Source organism: Cydia strobilella, chromosome Z (genome assembly GCF_947568885.1).
Source record: "Cydia strobilella chromosome Z, ilCydStro3.1, whole genome shotgun sequence".
Lineage (NCBI taxonomy): Eukaryota > Metazoa > Arthropoda > Insecta > Lepidoptera > Tortricidae > Cydia > Cydia strobilella.
The window spans coordinates 56,436,853-56,458,563 of record NC_086068.1 but is presented as its reverse complement, the minus strand read 5'-3'; the positions used below and the strand labels follow the sequence as shown (position 1 = coordinate 56,458,563).

Here is a 21,711-nt window from a genome sequence, read left to right as displayed (position 1 = left end):
TACGTTGCGCACCAAAACAGGCCTCTTCGTTGTTGGGGTTAAAACCGCCAAGCTAAACTGGGACAGGGCAGGCCATGTACGACGTATGCACCCACAGAGGTGGGCTAAACTATCCACGGAGTGGGCCGAGTGGGTGCCGCAATGTAAACGCCAGCATGGTCGGCCTAAGAGGAGATGGTGGCGGGACGACCTGGACGCATTTCTCAGCAAATGGACGGATGGTGCAGTTAATCGGTAAGATTGGAAGTCTAGTCTAGCCTTCGCCCACTTTATAGGATGGTTAAAGAAATAGTAAATCCAAAGCAACGCTTGCGATAAGAAAAGGGCAGTCGCCAATAAAAGTTCATCTTAAAAGAAATCACAAACGTGAACAGCTAATTAGATCACGCGTCAATCTCGTGTTTTTCAACGTGATTTAACTGTTTCCTTGACGAGACTAAAAAGGTCTTATCTCCAACGAGTTTTTAAGAACATGCTCTCTTTTATTCTAACAATCATTCAGAGAACTGCCGTCCTTATAATGAATGGAATACACACTAAGTTATTTAAATCTTCCTTTAACGGTCATCATCGTCAAGATGTGCTTTGTATAACAATTTTGTGGTTTTCCTGGGTGCACGTGACATTAAGATAGTTAATAGTTATATCTAAATTTAATTTCGTTTCTATTTATAAACGAGGAAAATGTCTTGTGACGGTTTGTCACGTAATTTTATGTAAGAGAGCAATGATCTGACAGAGGAAATAGTTTTGCGTAGGCGCATCCATTCCGACTTTTTACTGCGTGCAATAGGGGATATCACTGCAATGTTCTGCCACCAGAGTGCAGCACTAGCCTTTTTAGTAAACCATAGAGTAACTTATACATACTGTACCTTTAACAGGTTTTTGACAAGTTTTCAGAGATAATAAAATATGACATTGATGCACCAAGGCGGTTTGGTTACAGAGGAGCTACCGGGAAACGCGAATCTGAAATTTTACTATTTGCCTCATTATCGCTCTAATATGCAAGAGTGACAGAGATGTTAGATAACGAAATTTCGATTTTCTTGTTTCGCTAATTTCGCGATAGACCCTCAGATTGTGGTGCTGGCGCCACCTACGCAGAGTTTCGCGTAATATTCCCTATTGTAGTTTACGAATTTTTGAGATTTGCGTAACTTTCGATAAAGTAATACCACTAATTTACAGCAGCTATTGTTAGGGTACCGTAGTCAAAGGGTAAAAACGGGATCCTATTACTAAGAATCCGCTGTCCGTCTGTCTGTCATGAACCGTGATAGCTAGACAGTTGAAATTTTCACAGATGATGTATTTCTGTTGCCCAACAACAACACATACTAAAAAGTACGGAACCCTCGGTGGGCGAGTCCGACTCGCAGTTGTCCGGTTTTTTAGGGTTCCGTACCTTAAAAAGGAAAAAACGGAACCCATAGGATCACTCGTGTGTCTGCCTGTCCGTCTGTCACAGCCTCTGCTCAGAAACTACTGGACCAATTAAGTTAAAATTAGGCACATGTATGTAAGTCTGTGACCCAAAGACGGACATGTAACGTCTACAAATAAATTTGAAACATTAGGGGCCACTTTTGGGTGGTAAATGAGAAAATTTTAAAAAGTTTTGCAAACTATACTAAATTATTACGCATGTTTCTATACTAGTTTCACTAATACGAAATAATTTCCGTAACAGTAGTACCAAAGATAGATATAACTCCGTAATAGATGGATACAGTCTAAGAAAAAAACGTGCCTCGAAAATCAAGAAAATTTGATTCTCGTTTAGAGGGCGCTATTAGCTTTGGCCTACTGTCGTATAGATGGCGTTGACGGTTTCGTTTGTTATTTAACAATTTTAACGCATATAAGTGAAAGAACATGGGTCAAAAATCATAAAAATAATTAAGCAAATAAAAAAAAAACATTTATCCATATTTAAATACATTTTATCGTATTTTTATAAATCTTCATTTTTAGTTTTAAAGTGTGTCGATAGATGGCAGTGAATTTACTGTGGTTAAAAAATTTACTATGACAGTACCGCTCTAGTATAAGTTACTCTATGGTAGTACATACCTCATTAGGTCATTACATTACAAAGTAGACAAACCAGACAAATGACAATCGCATTGCAATTTAAACGTTTCATCATAATAACAATCACATGCGAACGTATCTAATTGTTTAAATCGTTAGTGTCTAATGCTCGTTTAATTTTGGCCATAATGACGCCTGGAAAATTCTGAGTACTTTGTCTTTGTCCGATACAACATCCCAACAGGAGTTTTAGAAGGTCGTCAATTCGTATCGGATATACCGATACGAACTGACGACCTTCTGAAACTCCTCGATCGCACTTATCAAGGTCGTAGTCGTAGCTAGAGTAAAAGAGATAGTTATATGACTCCGGTCATCAGTTTGGTTTGCCAATACTATACCATTTACGGAAAGCCTACAGATTCCAATAAATACGTGTGGGTTTCCATCAGAGAAGGACCCCTGTGCACATGAAACCCACTTATATGAAACTTCATGAAGACAGGTATAATGATAGCGGGTTGATCTACCATGTAATATGGAATGGAATAATAGTAATAATTAAACGAATTTGGATGGAAATAATAAATTATGAATAATAATAATTTAAGAACACTACATAAATATTTTAAAGGCATGCGATTTTATGCAATTAATGTATTAATAAAAGTAAATTAATCATAACAAAATATTGCATGACATGTAATAATGAACTGAAGTAATAAAGGCTTCAAAAAGCCTTTATTATTTTATTTATTTATTGTAAAGCCGTTAATGTGCGTGTTCAGATATTTTTGACAACCTCGGTCGCTCCGATATATCTGATAGCGACTGTACCTAAACCTTACTAATGTCGGCCACCTACAATGATTGACCCGTTAAACATAATTTTAAGCCAGCATAGGTGACTTTCCTGCATAAAAGAGGCCATTTGTACTGGTTGCTGATTGCTTGCGGTGCTGCCTGTGTACGTGAGTACTCGTATAGCAGACAAAAACTTCTTGCCTAGAAAGTTTGTAAGTAGTTGCCGATGTAGTTACAACAAAACGGAGAAGAATACTCGCATGGCAGACAGTGCATACAGATATTACGCATATTAAAAAAAATCGCTTTGCAGAATTAGTTATAGTTATAACGATACTTAGTTAGGTATCGTTATTTTATTAAATTATAATTATCGCACTCGCAATGACTTCGCCAGTAAGCCCGGTAGCAAACGAAAATTTGCTGATTACGACTTACTCAAATGCTTAACTCTAATCCGTTGGGAGTTCCACAGGGACATTATAGGACCTCTACTTTTCCTATATGACAAGGACTGGTTAGAGAACCTTGATAACCGATTTAACCCGATGCTGCAACAATCATCTGCTATTATAGATGTCGTGGACAATGATAAGTTTTCCTATTAAATATACTTGACACTTTGAGCAAGGGTTTTGGAAGTGCGATATGGTGTCGGTAATTGTAGTTTGATGATATATTTTTCGCTTGTTATAAAATTATAAACGCTTGTTAACGAGTAAATGAACCCTTTAAGGGTCCAAAAAAATTTGGCTGTTTCATACATTTTGGCTGGTCCATTTTCTATGGGAGGGTAAAAAAAAAATTCACGATTTCGTGGTTGGTCCCATAGTAAAAGTTTCTCAGTATAATCATAAAACCTCCCTGGCAACGGGAATGCACTTATTTTTTTGCCTCCCTGTATAAAAATACACGATTAAATCCTCATCGCCTCTTTATAGTCCTAAAAATTCTCCATAAGAAAATACAAAAATGATGTTATACGGTAATTTTTGGCGTATAATATCTAAGTGTGCCTTGTAAAGGGTTAAGCTAGTTTGTTCCATACATACAAGTACACATTGTATGCACCACCGACCTTACAGGCGAACGCAAATGCATGCACCGGTGAAATCGTCTGCACTACGGATGCAACTGACGTTGTAGGGTAGGACGGGGACGTTTGAAACACTTTATGTTTAACCGCCTGTAACTATTTTATTTTTACAGTTAAAAGGGTATATGCCTGTAATGTTAAAGGTTATTTATTGAGTTTTTAAATAAAATGTGTTTGAAAAGCCTATCGCCCATGGTTACGTAATTATAGGGTATTAAAGAGTGGTTCAATTGATTGGATAGTTTGATTGATTGAGGTGTGTTAATTGAAACAATGTGTGGGGACGTTTGAAACACCTTAATGTATTCGGCAAAATAAAAGATAATTTGTTATTTGTAATCTTTTTTAAATAACTATCACGGTATTCAATGAGATCAAAAACTAATTACAAACATTTTACAATTTATCTGAGTCTGAAGATCTTGATCAAAGAAAGGGACGCAAAATTTTTTTGCAAGACAATATGACTTCTTTGTTGTGATTACCTTATACATATAGCTTAATCAAACGTGTTTTAATGCAACAACAAGATATGACGATAAGGAATTTTTGTAGAAATACATAATTGTGTTTCATACCCTGAAATGATTGTCACTCACTTTTTCACAGAGCATAAGTATGCGAGCACAGGTCCTTCACTTTATACCGCGTAATTTTTGAACTCCTCAAGAATGCTGCGTTGCTCGCGCGCTCGAGCGCTATTGGTCCAGGATTTAAGAATGACTGACGGGATAGCCTGAGTATTGCGTCAGATGCATAGGTATTGTAATTTTCAATTTTACTTGTTTCAATCATATTCATAACGTGTTTCAATTGTCCCCGTCCGACCCTATTATCGATGCACAAGGCTGTCCACTTTTCGCTACAACAACAGGCATGTTTTTTAAGTTCACATAATTCGAGCCGTAATAAATACTGTATTTTTCTGCAATAGAGGCGTCATGCTTGTCGTGCTTGGCTTGAATATCAATTGTCGATTTCTTTGTTGAGGTGCAAAGCAAATTTATCTACATTGTATACTAAATACCCCCTTAGCATGTTTTACCTATAAACACATTTAAGCATTTATAGAAAACCTAACTTATTGAACTGTGCATATTGAATGTTTGTTGAAGACGCACCTTTTATTGAAATCAGAGTCAGAGTTAGCATTGATATTTAGTGTGTAATATTAGTATGAATTCATAAATATACCGACATTACAGTATCAGTATTGATACATCCTGTTCTTGGCAAGTCGAGTGGTTAATAATATTGTAAAACCTCTTAAAATATAACAGGGCCCTTATAACGTTAATTTATTGGTAAGGAAACATAGTCGAGTTACCTTCATTAATCAATTTGTAAATTGTGCGTGGTGCATCCCGCATTTTGGAAAGCTTTTAGCAGTAATCTTACCTTAACATCAATAAGCCTCGCAGTAAACGCAGCCGCGTCGGGCGCGAGCAGCCGTAGCGAGCAAGGCCCGCGCGCCGCCGGCGGCCGCACCAGCGCCAGCGCAATGGCGGCGCCCGCGCCGGCCCCGTTGCCGAGACTCAGCTCATTCGTGCCCCCGCACAGGAGGCTTGAGCTGAAGCCTGCAAGTTTAAGACTTGATTTAATTGGGTGTTACGATTAACGGGTGCGTTTCTTGTGGAACATATGTGGCGTTGCATGCCTAAAGGGTCCTTATGGAAACCCACATATACAAGTAGCGTTACCGAGTCACAATACTCGTACACTGATATTAGAAAGCCGTTTGATCTTGTGAACAGGAACGTTAGGAAGTGTAAGTATGTCAATTTGTCAAGCTACATGCGTGGTTTTCGAAATTTACGAACCATATTTGCAAAACCGACCTGCTTAAAAGTGTTGTCCGTCGAAAAATTATATTTTTCATTCGGAGTTCCTCAGGGAATTCGAATGGGCCACTACTTTATTATCAACTAAGTAACCTTGTATTTCACTTATCAAATATACCGAAAGTAGTAAGTATGCGTGTTTTAGCATACGTCGGTCGCTAGCCGCAATCAGAAGGTGAACAAACTCTCGTATAGGACGCATTGAGGCCAGCGGTCATCTTGGTCCTACAAAAACCATTGCAGCATTCCAAGCCAGTTAAGCGGGGCTATTTTTAGCATTGCATAAACTGTGTGCTTAGTGATTACGCACCGTTTAAGGGTTCGGCCATATTGGAGAAACGTTAATGCTTTTATATATAGCCTGTTTAATCTAAATCAACAAAGAGATATTTTTGGGATTCCAATTTTTATACTTCAACAATTTAAGTGGGATCAAACCTCCATAATTATAACAATTACTGCTGAAACGTAATTGCTTTTATATATTTTTATACGTATTTTTGCGGTTTTACTTGTAAGTTACCTACAAACCAACCATTCGTAAAAAATAACTACATATACGTTATGGTTTTACATGGTATAGCCAGTTTTCAATCTAAAATCTGAATCAACTTAGATATATTTCTGGGATTTTGTTTGTATGTTATCTTGAACAACTTTTGTGGGATTAACGTAAGTTTTGCTTTTTTTTTTGTCTCAAACATAATATTCGTCCGTTTGAAAGCCTTACTAAAGGTGAAATTAGTTTATCTATTAACATAAGAGAAAAAGAAAAAAAAGAAAAAGAGAAAATCAACGTAGTGACGTATCAGGATTCAGGAGCTCAAAACAGTGGCGGAAAGAAGAACGGAGTGGCGATTACTCATCCGACAATAGCCAGGCTCTTAAGAGTTATGATGATGATATCAACATAGGTAAAGTAAACGTGTATCGAGTTGACAGAAGTGACGGAAACTAAAATCGTCTGTTTTTACTTGCTTGAATGTTTATTTTATATGGTGTCATGATTTCATCGTAGTAATGTTTTGCATGAGCACCGATCACATACATTACGGAGTCGCTAATTATATATAGCAAGAACTAAATAAAAACTCGTTTAACGCTCGGGCGGACACGAATTTGGTGTATGTTTGTGTTACTATTTGATATTATTGAAGTGGATACATATTCGAAGAGACACTCCTCATTTCGGGCAAACTCGGCTTCGTTCGTCCGCTCAGCATTGCTCCTAGCAATTATTAGGGTTGGCACAACTTGACGTCCCTTTGCGTGTGCGATCACAGATAAGATAGGGAAGGGATAGCATGATTCGTCCCTGAATCGCTGTCAAACTTCGGGTTTTTAGGAAGTGACCTTTGCTCTACGGCAGTATTATTTACATAATTTACGGTTTTATCTTCGACATAAACCAAGCGCTGGTGGCCTAGCGGTAAGAGCGCGCGACTTTCAATCTCCGGATTGATAGATAAAACCGCGATTCAGGGACGAATCATGCTATCCCTTTCTTATGTATAGTACTATCCCTTTCGCCCCCCCGCTCCCTATCTTATCTGTGATCGCACACGCAAAGGGACGTCAAGTTGTGCCAACCCTAATAATTGCTAGGAGCAATGCTGAGCGGACGAACGAAGCCGAGTTTGCCCGATATGAGGAGTGTCTCTTCGAATATGTATCCACTTCAATCGCGGGTTCAAACCCCGGCTCGTATTTACCAATGTGTTTTTCGGAACTTATGTTCGAAATATCATTTGAAATTTACCAGTAGCTTTTCGGTGAAGAAAAACATTTGGAGGAAACTGGACTAATCCCAATAAAGCCTAGTTTCCCGTCTGGGTTGGAAGGTCAGGTGGCAGTCGCTTTCGTAAAAACTAGTGCCTACGCCAATTCTTGGGATTAGTTGCCACCGGACCCCAGGCTCATGAGTCGTGGCAAAATGTCGGGATAACGCGAGAAAGAAGAGAAGATCTTTGACATATGATGGTTGCATCGTAAAATGCTGCGCCTTGAGCTACACCATTGAGTTGTATTCTATTCTCGTGCGGCCCGTCAACCTTCATAAAAAAAAAACTAAGTAGCATTTCATTTGTCTCATAAAATTTTCAATCAAATGAAATACAACCCAATTTAAAATACAACTAGATTCAAACTTCCTTCGCTAGAATTTTGTATAGTGGTATTAGTGGTCGGCACGAGGCTATACCATTTTAGATTACATCACCCTGGTTTTTCACCTATAACTCATCTTAAGGGTTCCGTACCCGAAGGGTAAAAACGGGACCCTATTACTAAGTCTGTCTGTCTGTCACAAGGCTGTAACTCATGAACCGTGATAGCTAGACAGTTGAAATTTTCACAGATAATGTATTTCTGTTACAGCTATAACAATAAATACTAAAAAGTACGGAACCCTCGGTGGGCGAGTCCGACTCGCACTTGTCCGGTTTTTATTAATATTTTGTATTAACATGAGTACGTTTAAACCGTGGGCTAGGGACTAGGGTAAATAAAAGAATGTTTCCTTTAAGTAAAATGGGCAAACTTATGGTTTTAAGGCACTTTCCCTCCAGGGTCCATGTATTTATTCCACCCTGTATACGCAGTGAAGCTAAATAAAAGTGTGGAAAAACAGAAAATCCTCATGACCAACCAGAAATACGTTGTCATTCTACAACATGTTGTCATTGCACCGCTTTTTTTTTTTAATTTTAAACGTTCATATTTTTACGAAGCGCATGCACTTACTGCGCTGCGTCTTACGTAAGCGAACAACTCGCGAACACGAAGCGAAGCGGCGCGGCGCGGCGGGCCCGCGGCGTTCGCGTTCGCAACGAGATCGCCCACGTAGGACACTTCTATAGGTATAGTCTGCATGTTCTCAAATGATTTTTACGCCTAAGACGGTAATCTGTTAAACAAAAGCCATTGTTCGTTTTGAGGGAGCGGTCGGGCATTGTGTACCATTGTGTCTGACAATGGCACGCGCTCAGACTCAATGACACACAATGGCCGACCGCTCTAACAAAAGGAACAATGGCTTTTGTGTAACAGATTACCGTCTTAGGCGTAAAAATCTATTAAGAAGATGCAGACTATATCAAAGGACTGATTAACCCCGCGCCGCATCGCTTCGCTTCGCGTTCGCGTGTTGTTCGCCTACGTAGTACGCTGCGTTAGACGTTAAATGTGTTTTCTGTCATTTAAAGTGCTTTCACTGCGCGTGACCGTGAACGTCCACAAAATCTGTTTATCAACAAGCATTATTTATAGAATTGGCGCGAAAGGCGGACTATAAGCATCTGGCAGATACGTCTGTCTAATTACTTGCTGCTAATGAGTACGTTGGCGACTATTCTTAACGTTATTCAGTTCATCGGTTCGAAAATGTATTATTATGTTTTATTTTTTAAACGGTTTTATTTACTCACTGCGTATATTTGTTTAAAAGTTTTCTTGAAAACTCGGAACTAATAAATTATGATTATTCGTAACGTTATCAATAATAGTACTAGGTACGTAAGGTTCACTCTCTAACAAAACGTCTAGTACGACAGATATGACCGCTAGGTGGCGCAAGCGCGAGCAGGCGTCCGTTCCGTAGCGGTGCGCGGCAACTACTATGGCTTAGACACCAAAATTGGTGTGGGCCGCATGTACTTGTAGCGACGCAACGAAATCGCGGAGTAAGCCACGCCTGAAGTTGTTCAGTTCATCAGCTCGAATGTGTTCAGTCAGAGCGTTTTTACATTGTCCGATATACACGGCTACCACGAGTTGGCGTTTGACATTTACGTTAGCGTCTGCGTGAACTCGATCGCATTCCCTCTCTATCACAACTCGCGACAATACATCAGTGCGAGCGAGATAAACTGCGATTCGCTAACGTAAAAGTCAAGTGTCAACTCGTGGTACGGCTATCGATATAGCGACGACCAAAAAGGGTAAAATGAAAAACCGGCCAAGTGCAAGTCGGACTCGCGCACCGAGGGTTCCGTACTTTTAAGTATTTGTTGTTATAGCGGCAACAGAAATACATCATCTGTGAAAATTTCAACTGTCTAGCTATCACGGTTCATGAGATACAGCCTGGTGACAGACAGACAGACGGACAGACGGACAGCGGGGTCTTAGTAATAGGGTTCCGTTTTTACCCTTTGCGTACGGAACCCTATAAAGAGCCTTTTTGTATTTATAATATTAATTTAATAAATGTATAAAAAGCGTTAACGCGAAATTAATAGGCCTTGATGCTATAAGGCACTCTCTAGCAGCTAATCTTTCTCCAAGGGTCATCCGATATCGGAACAGACAATGCGAAAACGCCTTCACCCAAAGTGTTTATTTTTTCTGAGAATGCTATAGAAAGCTAATTTTGTTTTGACACCGTAAATAAAACCAACAGTTAATTCGTAAACAACATTCTAGTGGATTTCATCCAAAGTCTGCGTGGAAAAGTCCACAAACGACTTGTTTTTCCGCGTTTGGGAGTTCGTCCGCTAGCTGGGGCGGTTGGCCGGAGCGGGTGAGCGGGTCGACGAAAAATTGCATGAGCAACGCTAACTGGCGCGGACGCGTGCGATGGATTTTACGTACCACCACAAAATACTTAGTATTACCGCCCCGCCCCGATACGAGATGTCTCGTCCCCTGTATTATACATATAAACCTTCCTCTTGAATCACTCTATCTATTTAAAAAAATCGCATCAAAATCCCATGCGTAGTTTTAAAGATCTAAGCATACATAGGGACAGACATCCATCCAGACAGCAGGAAGCGACTTCGTTTTATACTATGTAGTGATACGGGTTTTAAAATAGAAATTATGTCTAAAAATAACTGCTGTCTACGTTTCTCTATTAATCTTCTGGTGCTTTATTTCATGCATAGTGTAATAGTACATTATTGTCGAGGCTCGGAAGTAGCTACTTGCTGGCTGAAGATTCGTTTTAAACGGACGACCTTGGGAGTCCGTTTAATTGAATCCAAAGCCAGCAAGTAGCCTTCCAGCCGAGTCATATATAGTGCTTTTCTCAAAAATGGCGCAATAAATACAAATATAATAGAAATATTTTACAGAAGCAACGTTCTTACGTATATATTTTCACAGAAAAAATTACAAACAATTGATAAGATTTGCTTTGCCGCCTTTTTTTTATTATTGAAAAACTAAGTGTATTTTTCTGCCGAAAATACGCCAACCTATTTGAGACAGCTAAATAGTCGCAGTACCAATATTATAATAATAAGTACTGATCATCTGTTTGGCTGTTTAATGGACCTATGCCTTCATTTGATATGGCCACTTAAACTTTTAAAAAGTTTGGAACTCGACAAATAATGGAATTTGTATGCAACATTGCAGTCCCGAAATCGAGACTTTTTAATTTTTGACTGACCATAAACTACGCACTTCGCGACCTAATTTTTAACCGGCAACGTTTTTGAGAAAAATAATATATTTTGAATACATTAAATACCCTATTTTTTGCGTAACTGAATGTGACTATACCTAACACTAGCAACGCCCACAGTCGCAACGACATCATCGACAAAAAACCGACCTTGCGATGGCTGAATGTCAGTGTCATTGCCACAGAGTAACAAATGGCCGAACGTATTAGTTTATTAGAATTTGCGGAAAAAATACGGAATTACGAATGTTAGGCACGTGAAATTGAAATGCAATGTTGAATAGACAGTTGGTAATTATTTAATATGTTTTATCTACTTCCATATCATAACTACCCTATAATATGTTCAGAAGCGATAAGCTAATGGCCTATATTATCAAACCTTCATCTGTGATTGAATCGTAATTTTTACTTTACGTTATTGATAACATGATAACCGATATTTTAATTACATTCACACTTAGAACATCTCTGAGAAACAAAGAATTTTGATTTGGCCTCTATTCTAATAACAATCGAGATCACGTTTTATTCGAAATTAAGTGTCAGTTGCAAACAAATTTGACAAATCTCGCGTTTTTTGATATCAAACGATTTGGCAGCCCTAGTTTGTCATAAGTGTTTTTGTAATTGATAATTTGTTATTCTTCTGTGTCCTAGTTTATCTCATATTGTAATGGCTATGTGTATTTTTATGGGTTTTTGTGTAATTTTTTATGAATGCGACTGAAGGACTTGTATCCATGGTCATGAAATAAAAAAAAAAATCTGAATAAAAAAACTACGGATGCGTGCCATGCGTGAAAAATATTTTCATTTGCCGCTATTTGACGTTTAGTAGGTTTGTAAATATAAAATTAGTTTGCTTTGTTGAAGCTTATGATATGGATGTAGATAAAGCAGTATATGTAACTGTACATAATTAGGCATTAAAATACTCGTGTGATCCTTTTATGAAACTCATTTCATTTGTTTCATAAACCCACACTCGTATTTTAATGCATTTCATTATTCGCACTTAAACTATCGTGAGACATATTTCAAAATATTTATCAGTACGGTTTTTACTCACTATTATTTTTAGTCGCTTTTGGCGACATGTTTCGGATTCTTTGGGAATCCATCCTCAGGCACGAGTGTCCGCGGCGGTTGTATTTCATTATGTAGCAGTCACATAAACTACTATTTCTCAACGCACACTGTTTGGTACTAACACGGCAATATACGTACATTTAGGTACACATAGATTGATCGTTGTTGTAGAAAAATTTATTAGTGCAGTTCTGAGGCTCTACCGCGAAAAAGAAATTTTAAATTTCTTTATCTGCCTAGCAGTATGCCTATGTGCAATTGTGCAGGCAGATAACGATATGATTTTAGCTTTTCGCGGTAGGCCCTGAGATAGGTAGGTTTAGATTTTTTGTTCGATACGAATATGTGTTGCAAGGATTAATATTTAAAAAAAAAGGCTCAAAATAAAAGGCAAAAATCAAAGGCTGCCCCAACTAGGGTTGCCATACGTCAGGATTTGTCCGGAAATGTCAGGATTTTTGACCCTGTCCGGATTGCGGTCGAATTTGGCAAGTGACAGGATTTTAAGGATGACCCACCGCAGCGCGCATCGCGCCGCCGGGGCGTCGATCAACCTACGCCAAATCTCTGTTACAAGAAATGGCAGGATTTTTAAGGTGATGTCAGGAATTTTATCAGGACATTTAATTCTTAAATATAGCAACCCTAGCCCCATCCGATAATAACCACAAATGGAAACCAACCTCATTGTCCTATCCTGTTTCTTTGAGGTATCTGTTTCTTTCCAATGTATGTCGTCAAACGGTTACCTACCCAACCGACCTTGCACGCAAGCTACACGAAATTGAACCTAACGTCAAGGGCACAAGGCTGTCGGCGTGTGAAAGGTTTTCTTTGTAACTAACTGTGCTGAGAACAGTCTCACGGGAACTGACTTTAAAGTTAGCTATGGTCATAGATTACTACTACTTACAACTAGATGGAGTTACTATCACTACATTCACTACTTAATACTAACTACTTACTCAAGAAAACGTGACATGTTGTGACAAGGGGGAGGAAGGAGTCACAAACTTTGTGACGTCACATTAACTTATTTAAAGTATTTTATTCGCTGTACAGTTAAATAACAAGTTTTTGGAACGATAATCGTTTAATTTTCTTTCATAATCTGTTTTGGGTTACAAACTTACTAATATTTGTTTTGTCAAAAAAAAATTGATAAAATATTAACAATACTTAATTATATTTACCGATTTCATTGAAAAAATGTGACGTCACATGTGGTAATGTGACCAAGTGTGCCAAGGAGGGGTGAGGGGTCAAAAAACCTAGAAATTCGTGTGACGTAATTAATGGATGAACCCAAAGCGCGAGTCAAAACGGAGACCTTCGCTAACGCTACGGTCTGTTATTTGACTGAATCTACCCGATAAGTGCCTAATAATACATTGTCTGAACTAGACATTTGGCAGACACTACGCCGAATTCTGACCGTTTCGCGCTCACAGCGCAGCGTGCCAAGTTTTTCTAGTCACAAAAAGAGAAGGCATTAAAAAAACCGGCCAAGTGCGAGTCGGACTCACGCACGAAGGGTTCCGTACCATTACGGAAAAAAACAGCAAAAAAATCACGTTTGTTGTATGGGAGCCCCATTTATAAATATTTATATTATTCTGTTTTTAGTATTTGTTGTTATAGCGGCAACAGAAATACATCATCTGTGAAAATTTCAACTGTCTAGCTATCACGGTTCATGAGACACAGCCTGGTGACAGACAGACGGACAGGCTCCCGTTTTTATCCTTTGGGTACGGAACCCTAAAAAGCAAGTGTGAGACGGAAGTGCGAAGAGTTGCTTGCGTTTAATCAGATTTCTATATGTATTAGAAAGAGCTAGTTAAACCAAGAAAAGTTTGCAACGATTTTGATAGCACACGAAATGCAAGTGTTATTTCATACGTCATAATTAAAAACATTTTAACGTATTTCCTTCTGGATTTCACAGGCCTATAAATCCCGGTCTTTTGATAGGCTTGCGTGGGGATATAGATCCAACACGTAGAGGCCCCTTGGAGAGCTTTAATGTCATGTAGAATGCCTGCTGGAACCCGTTCTCAGGCGCAACAATAGACACCCATGAACCGGTCGCAGCAGGCATTGGGACTATTGTAGAAAAAGTGAGCAGTATACCGGTTTATGGATTGAAGTTTAGCTGGTCAAAAGATTGGGCTATTGCTGAGAGGTCCGGACACCTGCCATAACAATGTCTGTACATAACGTATTTTATTATTAATAAATTTTAATATTTTATATTTGATTTATATCAGTACGAATTAAAACTAAACTAATATTCAAATAAAACTACTTAAAAATTAAAGTAATATAGATAAATACCCACCTATGAAAGGTCCCCCAAGTCTGTCTCCTGCGGAAGGGTGCCCATGAGGCTGGCTACATTACCCCGCTGGATGGCTATGCCTATTCTTTGCCCAAGGAATGAGCCAGCCCTAGGGTCACCCGAGGTCTCCAGTAGTTTTTTTTTTAATTCGTGAAAAAGGTTAAGAGCGTCGCAGCTCCACGGCCCTAGGGTTTCTACCGCAAACGCCGCAAACATGTGGTTGTTTGAGAGACCAGCATATTTGCGGCGCTTTAGGACTTCTTCATAATATTGTCTTCGGTTACCGCGATAGTTACTCATGAAATAAAACTATGAAAACGGATTATATCGCGTATATTGAATTATAATACATCCCGACGTTTCGAACCCTTTACAGCGTTCGTGGTCAACGGGTGTCACCCGATATAATCCGTTTTCATAGTTTTATTTCATAAATAATTCATAGTTGAAAATTATATTGGAGCGTAAGAAGTCGATAAATCGTAAGGCCAGGATTACACTTGTAAGTTTTACTTACGTAAGCTATTTGCTGGAATGAGATAACGATATTTATATCTCATTCTGTAGTAGTATAGCTGTGTCCCTACTTACGTAAGTAAAACTTACAAGTGTAATCCTGGCCTAAGTATTATACAAACAGCAATATTCTTAACTGTCCATCGCTGGATCTTATGCCACCTTATTAGTAACTATTTATTAATCTGTGCTTATGCCTTTTATAATAAGGTTATCGAACTCTCAGTTAACAGTGTGGGGTGTGGGCGATGGTGCTATGGCTGGAAAAATGTCAACCGCCCTAAACCTTTTCGACGCCGTGTCAAACTATATTGACCGACATATATTATTTTCAAAGGAATAAGTACTGTGGCATACCTACTTCCGTGAGAATCAGACATACTATCTCCGGATAAAATTATGTTTACAGAATCAACGTTTGTAATTCCTACATATTTATCTTAAAAATAATAAATCAGTAGGTAGGTATAGGTACAAAAACTTGTGGCGTGACAACCCCGTGCCGACACTCGCAGCTCGGTCATAAAACTGCGGCGCGCAAAGAAGATTCACGGTTCGTGCGCGGTTAGTTTCCATTTTGCTTGCAGGCGGCGAGTATAGGTATAGTTTTATACCTAAATGTGACTTTTGTGAAGGAGTGAATTTTCTTTACGGTAGTACTATTAGTTATTCTGTGGCCACGTCACCGAAGTGTCAAAACTGAAATTAAACTTTATGCACATGCACGTCGGTCTATGTTGCTCTGTGGTCTTTGACCGATTAATACGTCTTTTTGTTGTCCGTGGTATGGGAGCCCCACTTAAATACAATTTATTTTATTCTGTTTTTAGTATTTTGTTTATAGGTATAGCGGCAACAGAAATACATCATCTCTGAAAATTTCAACCGTCTACGTTACGTAGTAACTACTTATTAATCTGTGGTCTAGTTATAGCCAATTTTCTTTAATTATGTCTATGTGAACACTGCACATACAATGAGTTCTATAAAAACAAACAATTAAGCTATTAACAACTATGTATAATTGTTGTCCAAGCTCGTGTTGTAAAAACTCGTCCAAGTCTTAATAAAAACTAGATTAATACGTAGTAAGGCTTTTGAATTGGATGTGTGTTTAATTACATCAACTACATGTTTACCTGAATGAATGGGGGTTTATTTTTTTGCACGATAAAAAAAATTAAACACAAAATATAAAACGCGATGCCACTAGTATGTTTAGGGTTTCGTCACCAAAGGGTAAAAACGGGACCTTATTACTAAGACTCCGCTTTCCGTCTGTCTGTCCGTCTGTCACCAGGCTGTATCTCATGAACCGTGATAGCTAGACAGTTGAAATTTTCACAGATGATGTATTTCTGTTGCCGCTATAACAACAAATACTAAAAAAGTACGGAACCCTCGGTGGACGAGTCCGACTCGCACTTGGCCGGTTTTTATATACTTAATTGATTATCTTATCACAATGTACGATAAAAAAAATTAAACAAAATATAAAATGTGACAAAGCCACTAGTATTTTTAGGGTTCCGTACCCAATGGGTAAAAACCCTATTACCAAGACTCCGCTGTCTGTCTGTCTGTCACCAGGCTGTATCTCATGAATCGTGATAGCTAGACAGTTGAAATTTTTACAGATGATGTATTTCTGTTACCGCTATAACAACAAATACTAAAAACAGAATAAAATAAATATTTAAGTGGGGCTCCCATACAACAAAGTGATTTTTTTGCCGTTATTTTTGCGTAATGGTACGGTACCCTCCGTGCGCGAGTCCGACTCGCACTTGGCCGGTTTTTTTTACTCTTTTGGACCATGTGACAGCCGGAATGTGGCAATTGGGTAAATACATAGTTTTATTTAGCATAGCTTTTGTTACATACATTTTTAATGTAATTGTGTAATTTTTACGTTCGTGTAGAATATTAATAATAAGTCCTTATACATTGGGCATACATTTACAATAAATGACATTTAAATCTTGGGTTTCGATTATATATCTGTCGCAGGCAAATTTTATAAATCTGCCGTTCGTTGTTGTTAAATGTGAAGTTAATGTTTTTTGAAAAGAAACTGACGAACTCCAGATTTGATGGACACCCCAGCGTTTTTCGGTTTTGATGTGCAGCGGCACGCGTGGTAAATTAAAGAACTAATTCGACCAAAATGCCGCGGCAAATTACAAACGGTGCCGTTAATGTCATTAGGTATTTTACAAAACGCCGACTTTTTATCATTCGCCTTCGGCATTTTACAAACGGCGTCGTCATTTTACAAACATGATGTGAAAACGTTTGTAAATTGACGACGCCGTTTGTAAACAGCGGATTCTTAAAAAACGCTTGCGTCATATCTTTTATAACGATCATACCACAGGTTAATCGTTATCCAAAAATTAATAAACGATGTATATTTTATCAATAATAACTTACGAATTTGGTCGAATTACTTGTGGAATCTACAACTACACATCGTTGGCGTGTTCCATAAAAGCGCATCGAGGAAGGAGCGCCATCTCTCATCAAATTGGGTAAACTGCGAGAACGGGCCGAATGTTTTTTTTAATAACTGGTTTCGTTTCCAGCCAGCATTCAACTCATTTGCAAAACTGGTCAAATGAGATTAAAAACTAAAATAAGAAAAACGCTTGCACCTGGCTGGTTATATCACGGTTGTATCAAATGGCAGAGTACGTAATATAATAAACGTACACGACCTAAGTAATTATTTTTCCAATAAAAGCAGTAATTCTGAAAAATAATAACGTGTAGTTAATAAAACCCTATCATTCGTTACACCTAATTGTTGTTATGATCAAGGAAAACCAAGATATATTAAACATTAACGAGAATTAATAAGAAAATATGTGAAGTCCCGAAGAAGGTGCGATAAGCAAATATAGTTTTGGCTTGCGTCACTGTATCAAACTTCATTGCAGAATGATAATATCATTTATTTGCCTTTTTTATTGATATGTATATAGTGCTAAACTAATTTGCCAATAGGGTTGTTGACACATGTTGATTTTTATATCAAAATCTAGTTAAATAGACAGAAAAAGAGTAATTCATCACAATAAATTTGAAACTTAATAATCTATATAAATATATCGGAATAGTAAAAAATACCTGTTTCCAAATTTAAGTCCTTTTTTAAATTTACATCCAAAAAGGAAAAAAAATGGTACCATTCAATTCCTTACGTGTAAAAAAAATTTGTATTGCAACTACATATACAGGGTGTAACGCAACATTTCACCGACAAAATCGCAATTTCCTTGTTTTCCATACATCGAAACGGCTTCTATGAAATGGTGACGTCACAATGTATTGCCATTTTGTTAGGAGCGTTTCGTCAGTAAAGTGTGAGCTATAGAATCAAGGGCCTGACACTCTTTGGCAGAGAAAGATAAGTCTTATTGTGATTCCTATTACAGGAAAGAGAAAATAGTGCCATGTTTTGTCCTTATCACCGACCGGGTGGCATCTGGCATCATAGGTAGGAGGCGATGGCGAAATACCGAAATTTATAAGAGTGAATGAGAAAAAATCCTATGCTGCCCAAATTTTATATGAATATTCTTTCTCTTACCCCCGATCGCTCGGTGGCGCGTCTATAACTACTTGTATATACTATGTCTATGTATAGAATAATCCCTTACAAGGAATAGGGTCGAATAACCAGTCACCCTGTATAGAGGATAAGATTCAATGCCATAGAGGCATAAAATTAATTTGATGATTATTGGCTATGGTTGTAAACAAACTAATTTAAAGTAATTGCTACATTTGCTACTTAAAACGCACTTTTGAAGGCCGACCATAGATGGGCATGATGATTAATAATGATTTAAGTACGTTTGGATTTACACGCTTTAAACATATCATAATATTTTTTTTGGTAATTTTATCCTGAAATTGCTAAAGTTCAACAACTATCCTATGTAGGTAAGTTTAAATCATAGAGTAACTTATACTAGAGCGGTACTGTCATAGTACATTTTGTAACCCCAGTAAATCCACTGCCATCTGTCGACACACTTTAAAACTAAAAATAAATATTTATAAAAACACGATAAAATGTATTTAAATATGGATAAATGATTTTTTTTATTTGCATTAATTATTTTTATGATTTTGACCCATGTTCTTTCACTGATATGCGTTAAAATTGTTAAATAACAAACGAAACCGTCAACGCCATCTATACGACAGTAGGCCAAAGCTAGTAGCGCCCTCTGAACGAGAATCAAATTTTCTTAATTTTCGAGGCACGTTTTTTCCTTAGACTGTATCCATCTATTACGGAGTTATATCTATCTTTGGTTTAAATAGATAGGTAGGTGTAGGTAGGTATTTGCATGCTATTAGGTTGAAATGTTAATGTGATTGCGCTAGTTTCCGTCCAGTTCTAGTTTTCGTCCACTTCTTCTTCCTGCCCTTATCAAACGTTATGTGGCGTCGGCGCAACATGTTTTTCTCTTCCATTCTCCTCTATCTTTCGTCACCTCAGCACTCACTTCTTTCTTTCTCATATCCTCTTTCACGCAATCCATCCATCGGTTTTTGGGTCTACCATTCGCTCTCCGTCCATCAACATTCATGCCTAACATTCTTCATAGTTTCATTATTTATAGTTTTCGTCCACTTAACAACTAATATATTTTTCTCAAACATGCTATGTAATATTGATATTACGTTCTTTATATTAGGCTGGGAAGTATCCCGTTTCAGGCGCGGCTAGACGAGCGGTCTGTAATGAAATTTCATACAAAGTTGCAGGCCTAGGCCGGGAAGTGGCTTTTTTTTAAATTTCTATTATAGTTTATGACATTCTGCCATTTTGCTCATGGTAGCCTGGGGAAAATCCAGGACTCTTCCGCATCACACGAGATGGTTTTCTCAAGCAAATCTTGTCAGTGAATAAGAAGTTTTGAATGATTCACGGTTAGTTTCACTAGACTTATATTGACCGGGATATAGACCGTGATTACCTTTTGTATTATTTGTGAGCTCCCGATATTTCGTGACCATGCACCCGTGAACATGATGCATGTAACTGCGTCGAAATATCGGGAGCTCACAAATAATACAAAAGGTAATCACGGTCTACCTATACATACATCGGCGTGAAAACGGGTTGCCGGCCTCATAACTATCCGGCCTCACTACGTTTGGCCGTATATGCTATTCGGCCGGCAACCCCTTCCTTCCCGACCTCTGTAGTAATGTACTATTATTTTCTATCGCTAATTGCGAAATATATTTATTAACATCGATAGATCTATTGTTTAGAATTAGGGCCTGCAATAAGTCCAAATTTGTGCAGTTCGGAAGGTTTATATTCAAATACGAAGTGGACGAAGACTAGAGCTGGACGTTAACTAGCCTAACTTAAAACCTTAGTACCTATATAGGATATAACCTATATATTACCTATATTCATTGCGCTATATAGTTTCCGTCCATGCTTTTGTTTTCGTCCACTTGACGGATTAGCAAATAATATATTTCATTTTTAATTTGCTACTTGCAAAATTTATTCTTTTATTGCAATAAGTCCAAATTTGTGCAGCAATATAGGTTTATATTCAATTTTCGTCAAGTGGACGAAAACTAGAGATGGACTAAACTCGAAAACTAGCGCAATGACCCTATGTAAAACAAAACAAATATATAAATAATTGAAATGTCAATACACTAAGGAACAGTTAATTTAAAATGTCATCAATGTTGTAAAAGTTGGCGGCAAATAAATTCTGACCACGCTCACTTAGTACAGTCGAGTTCATAAATATGTATACATTTTTTTCCCTTATTGCAATGAATTAAGGTGAAGAAATGTATACATATTTATGAACTCGACTGTACAAACTTGGCAGTGAGAACGCATACTTGACAAATGACGAATTAGCACCTTTACATACAAACTTCTATGCAGGGGGGGGGGGAAGGAACGCACGGAGCGGGCGCACGCACGCCGGTGCCATTGTACGAGTATGTATAGTATGAAGTCAAAGTCAAAGTCAAAATATTCTTTATTCAAATAGGCCTAGCAACAAGCACTTTTAAATTGTCAAGTTTTAAATATTACCTTAATTTAAATATCAGAGCAATTTATTGATGCAGTTATTATTATTCTTAAAAACATTGAATTATTATAGATGTCAAACTTCATAACAATAACTTGTTTATTTTTATAGATTACACGTTTTTTATTAACTAAATAACAAAATGGTCCCGACAATTTGTACGCTTATCAATTGTCGGGACCATTTTGTAATTTAGTTAATAAAAAAACGTGTAATCTATAAAAATAAACAAGTTTTATTGAACATTAAAACTATAGAACCCAAGAAATATAATTGGCGCAGTCTAAAAAGGATCACCGGACCTCCGGAGCAGAAAATGCTGTTTGCCGTCGCCATACTGTGAGTTCTTTCCAATTTCCAGTGTATTTTTGTGCATTACAGAAATACATAAAATCTGCATTTCTGTGTATCAAATCGTTTGATTGTACAAGTTCTATTTCGTTTTTGTTAAATTGTAATATTTCTTTGTGTACGATTCT

The 21,711-nt window shown here is 37.8% G+C and overlaps 1 protein-coding gene and 1 long non-coding RNA gene across 3 annotated transcripts in view; both read right to left on the bottom strand.

Annotated features, from left to right (window-relative positions):
- The window catches only part of LOC134755241 (uncharacterized), a 153,178-nt gene that overhangs the window by 99,719 nt on the left and 31,748 nt on the right, over nucleotides 1-21,711 (bottom strand). The window lies entirely within an intron of this gene.
- The window catches only part of LOC134755176 (uncharacterized), a 117,619-nt gene that overhangs the window by 95,016 nt on the left and 892 nt on the right, over nucleotides 1-21,711 (bottom strand). For both annotated transcript variants that reach the window (XM_063691682.1, XM_063691683.1), the window contains exon 2: nucleotides 5,339-5,517. In XM_063691682.1, the coding sequence (XP_063547752.1) occupies nucleotides 5,339-5,517 (179 nt within the window). The remainder of the gene's footprint in view (nucleotides 1-5,338; nucleotides 5,518-21,711) is intronic.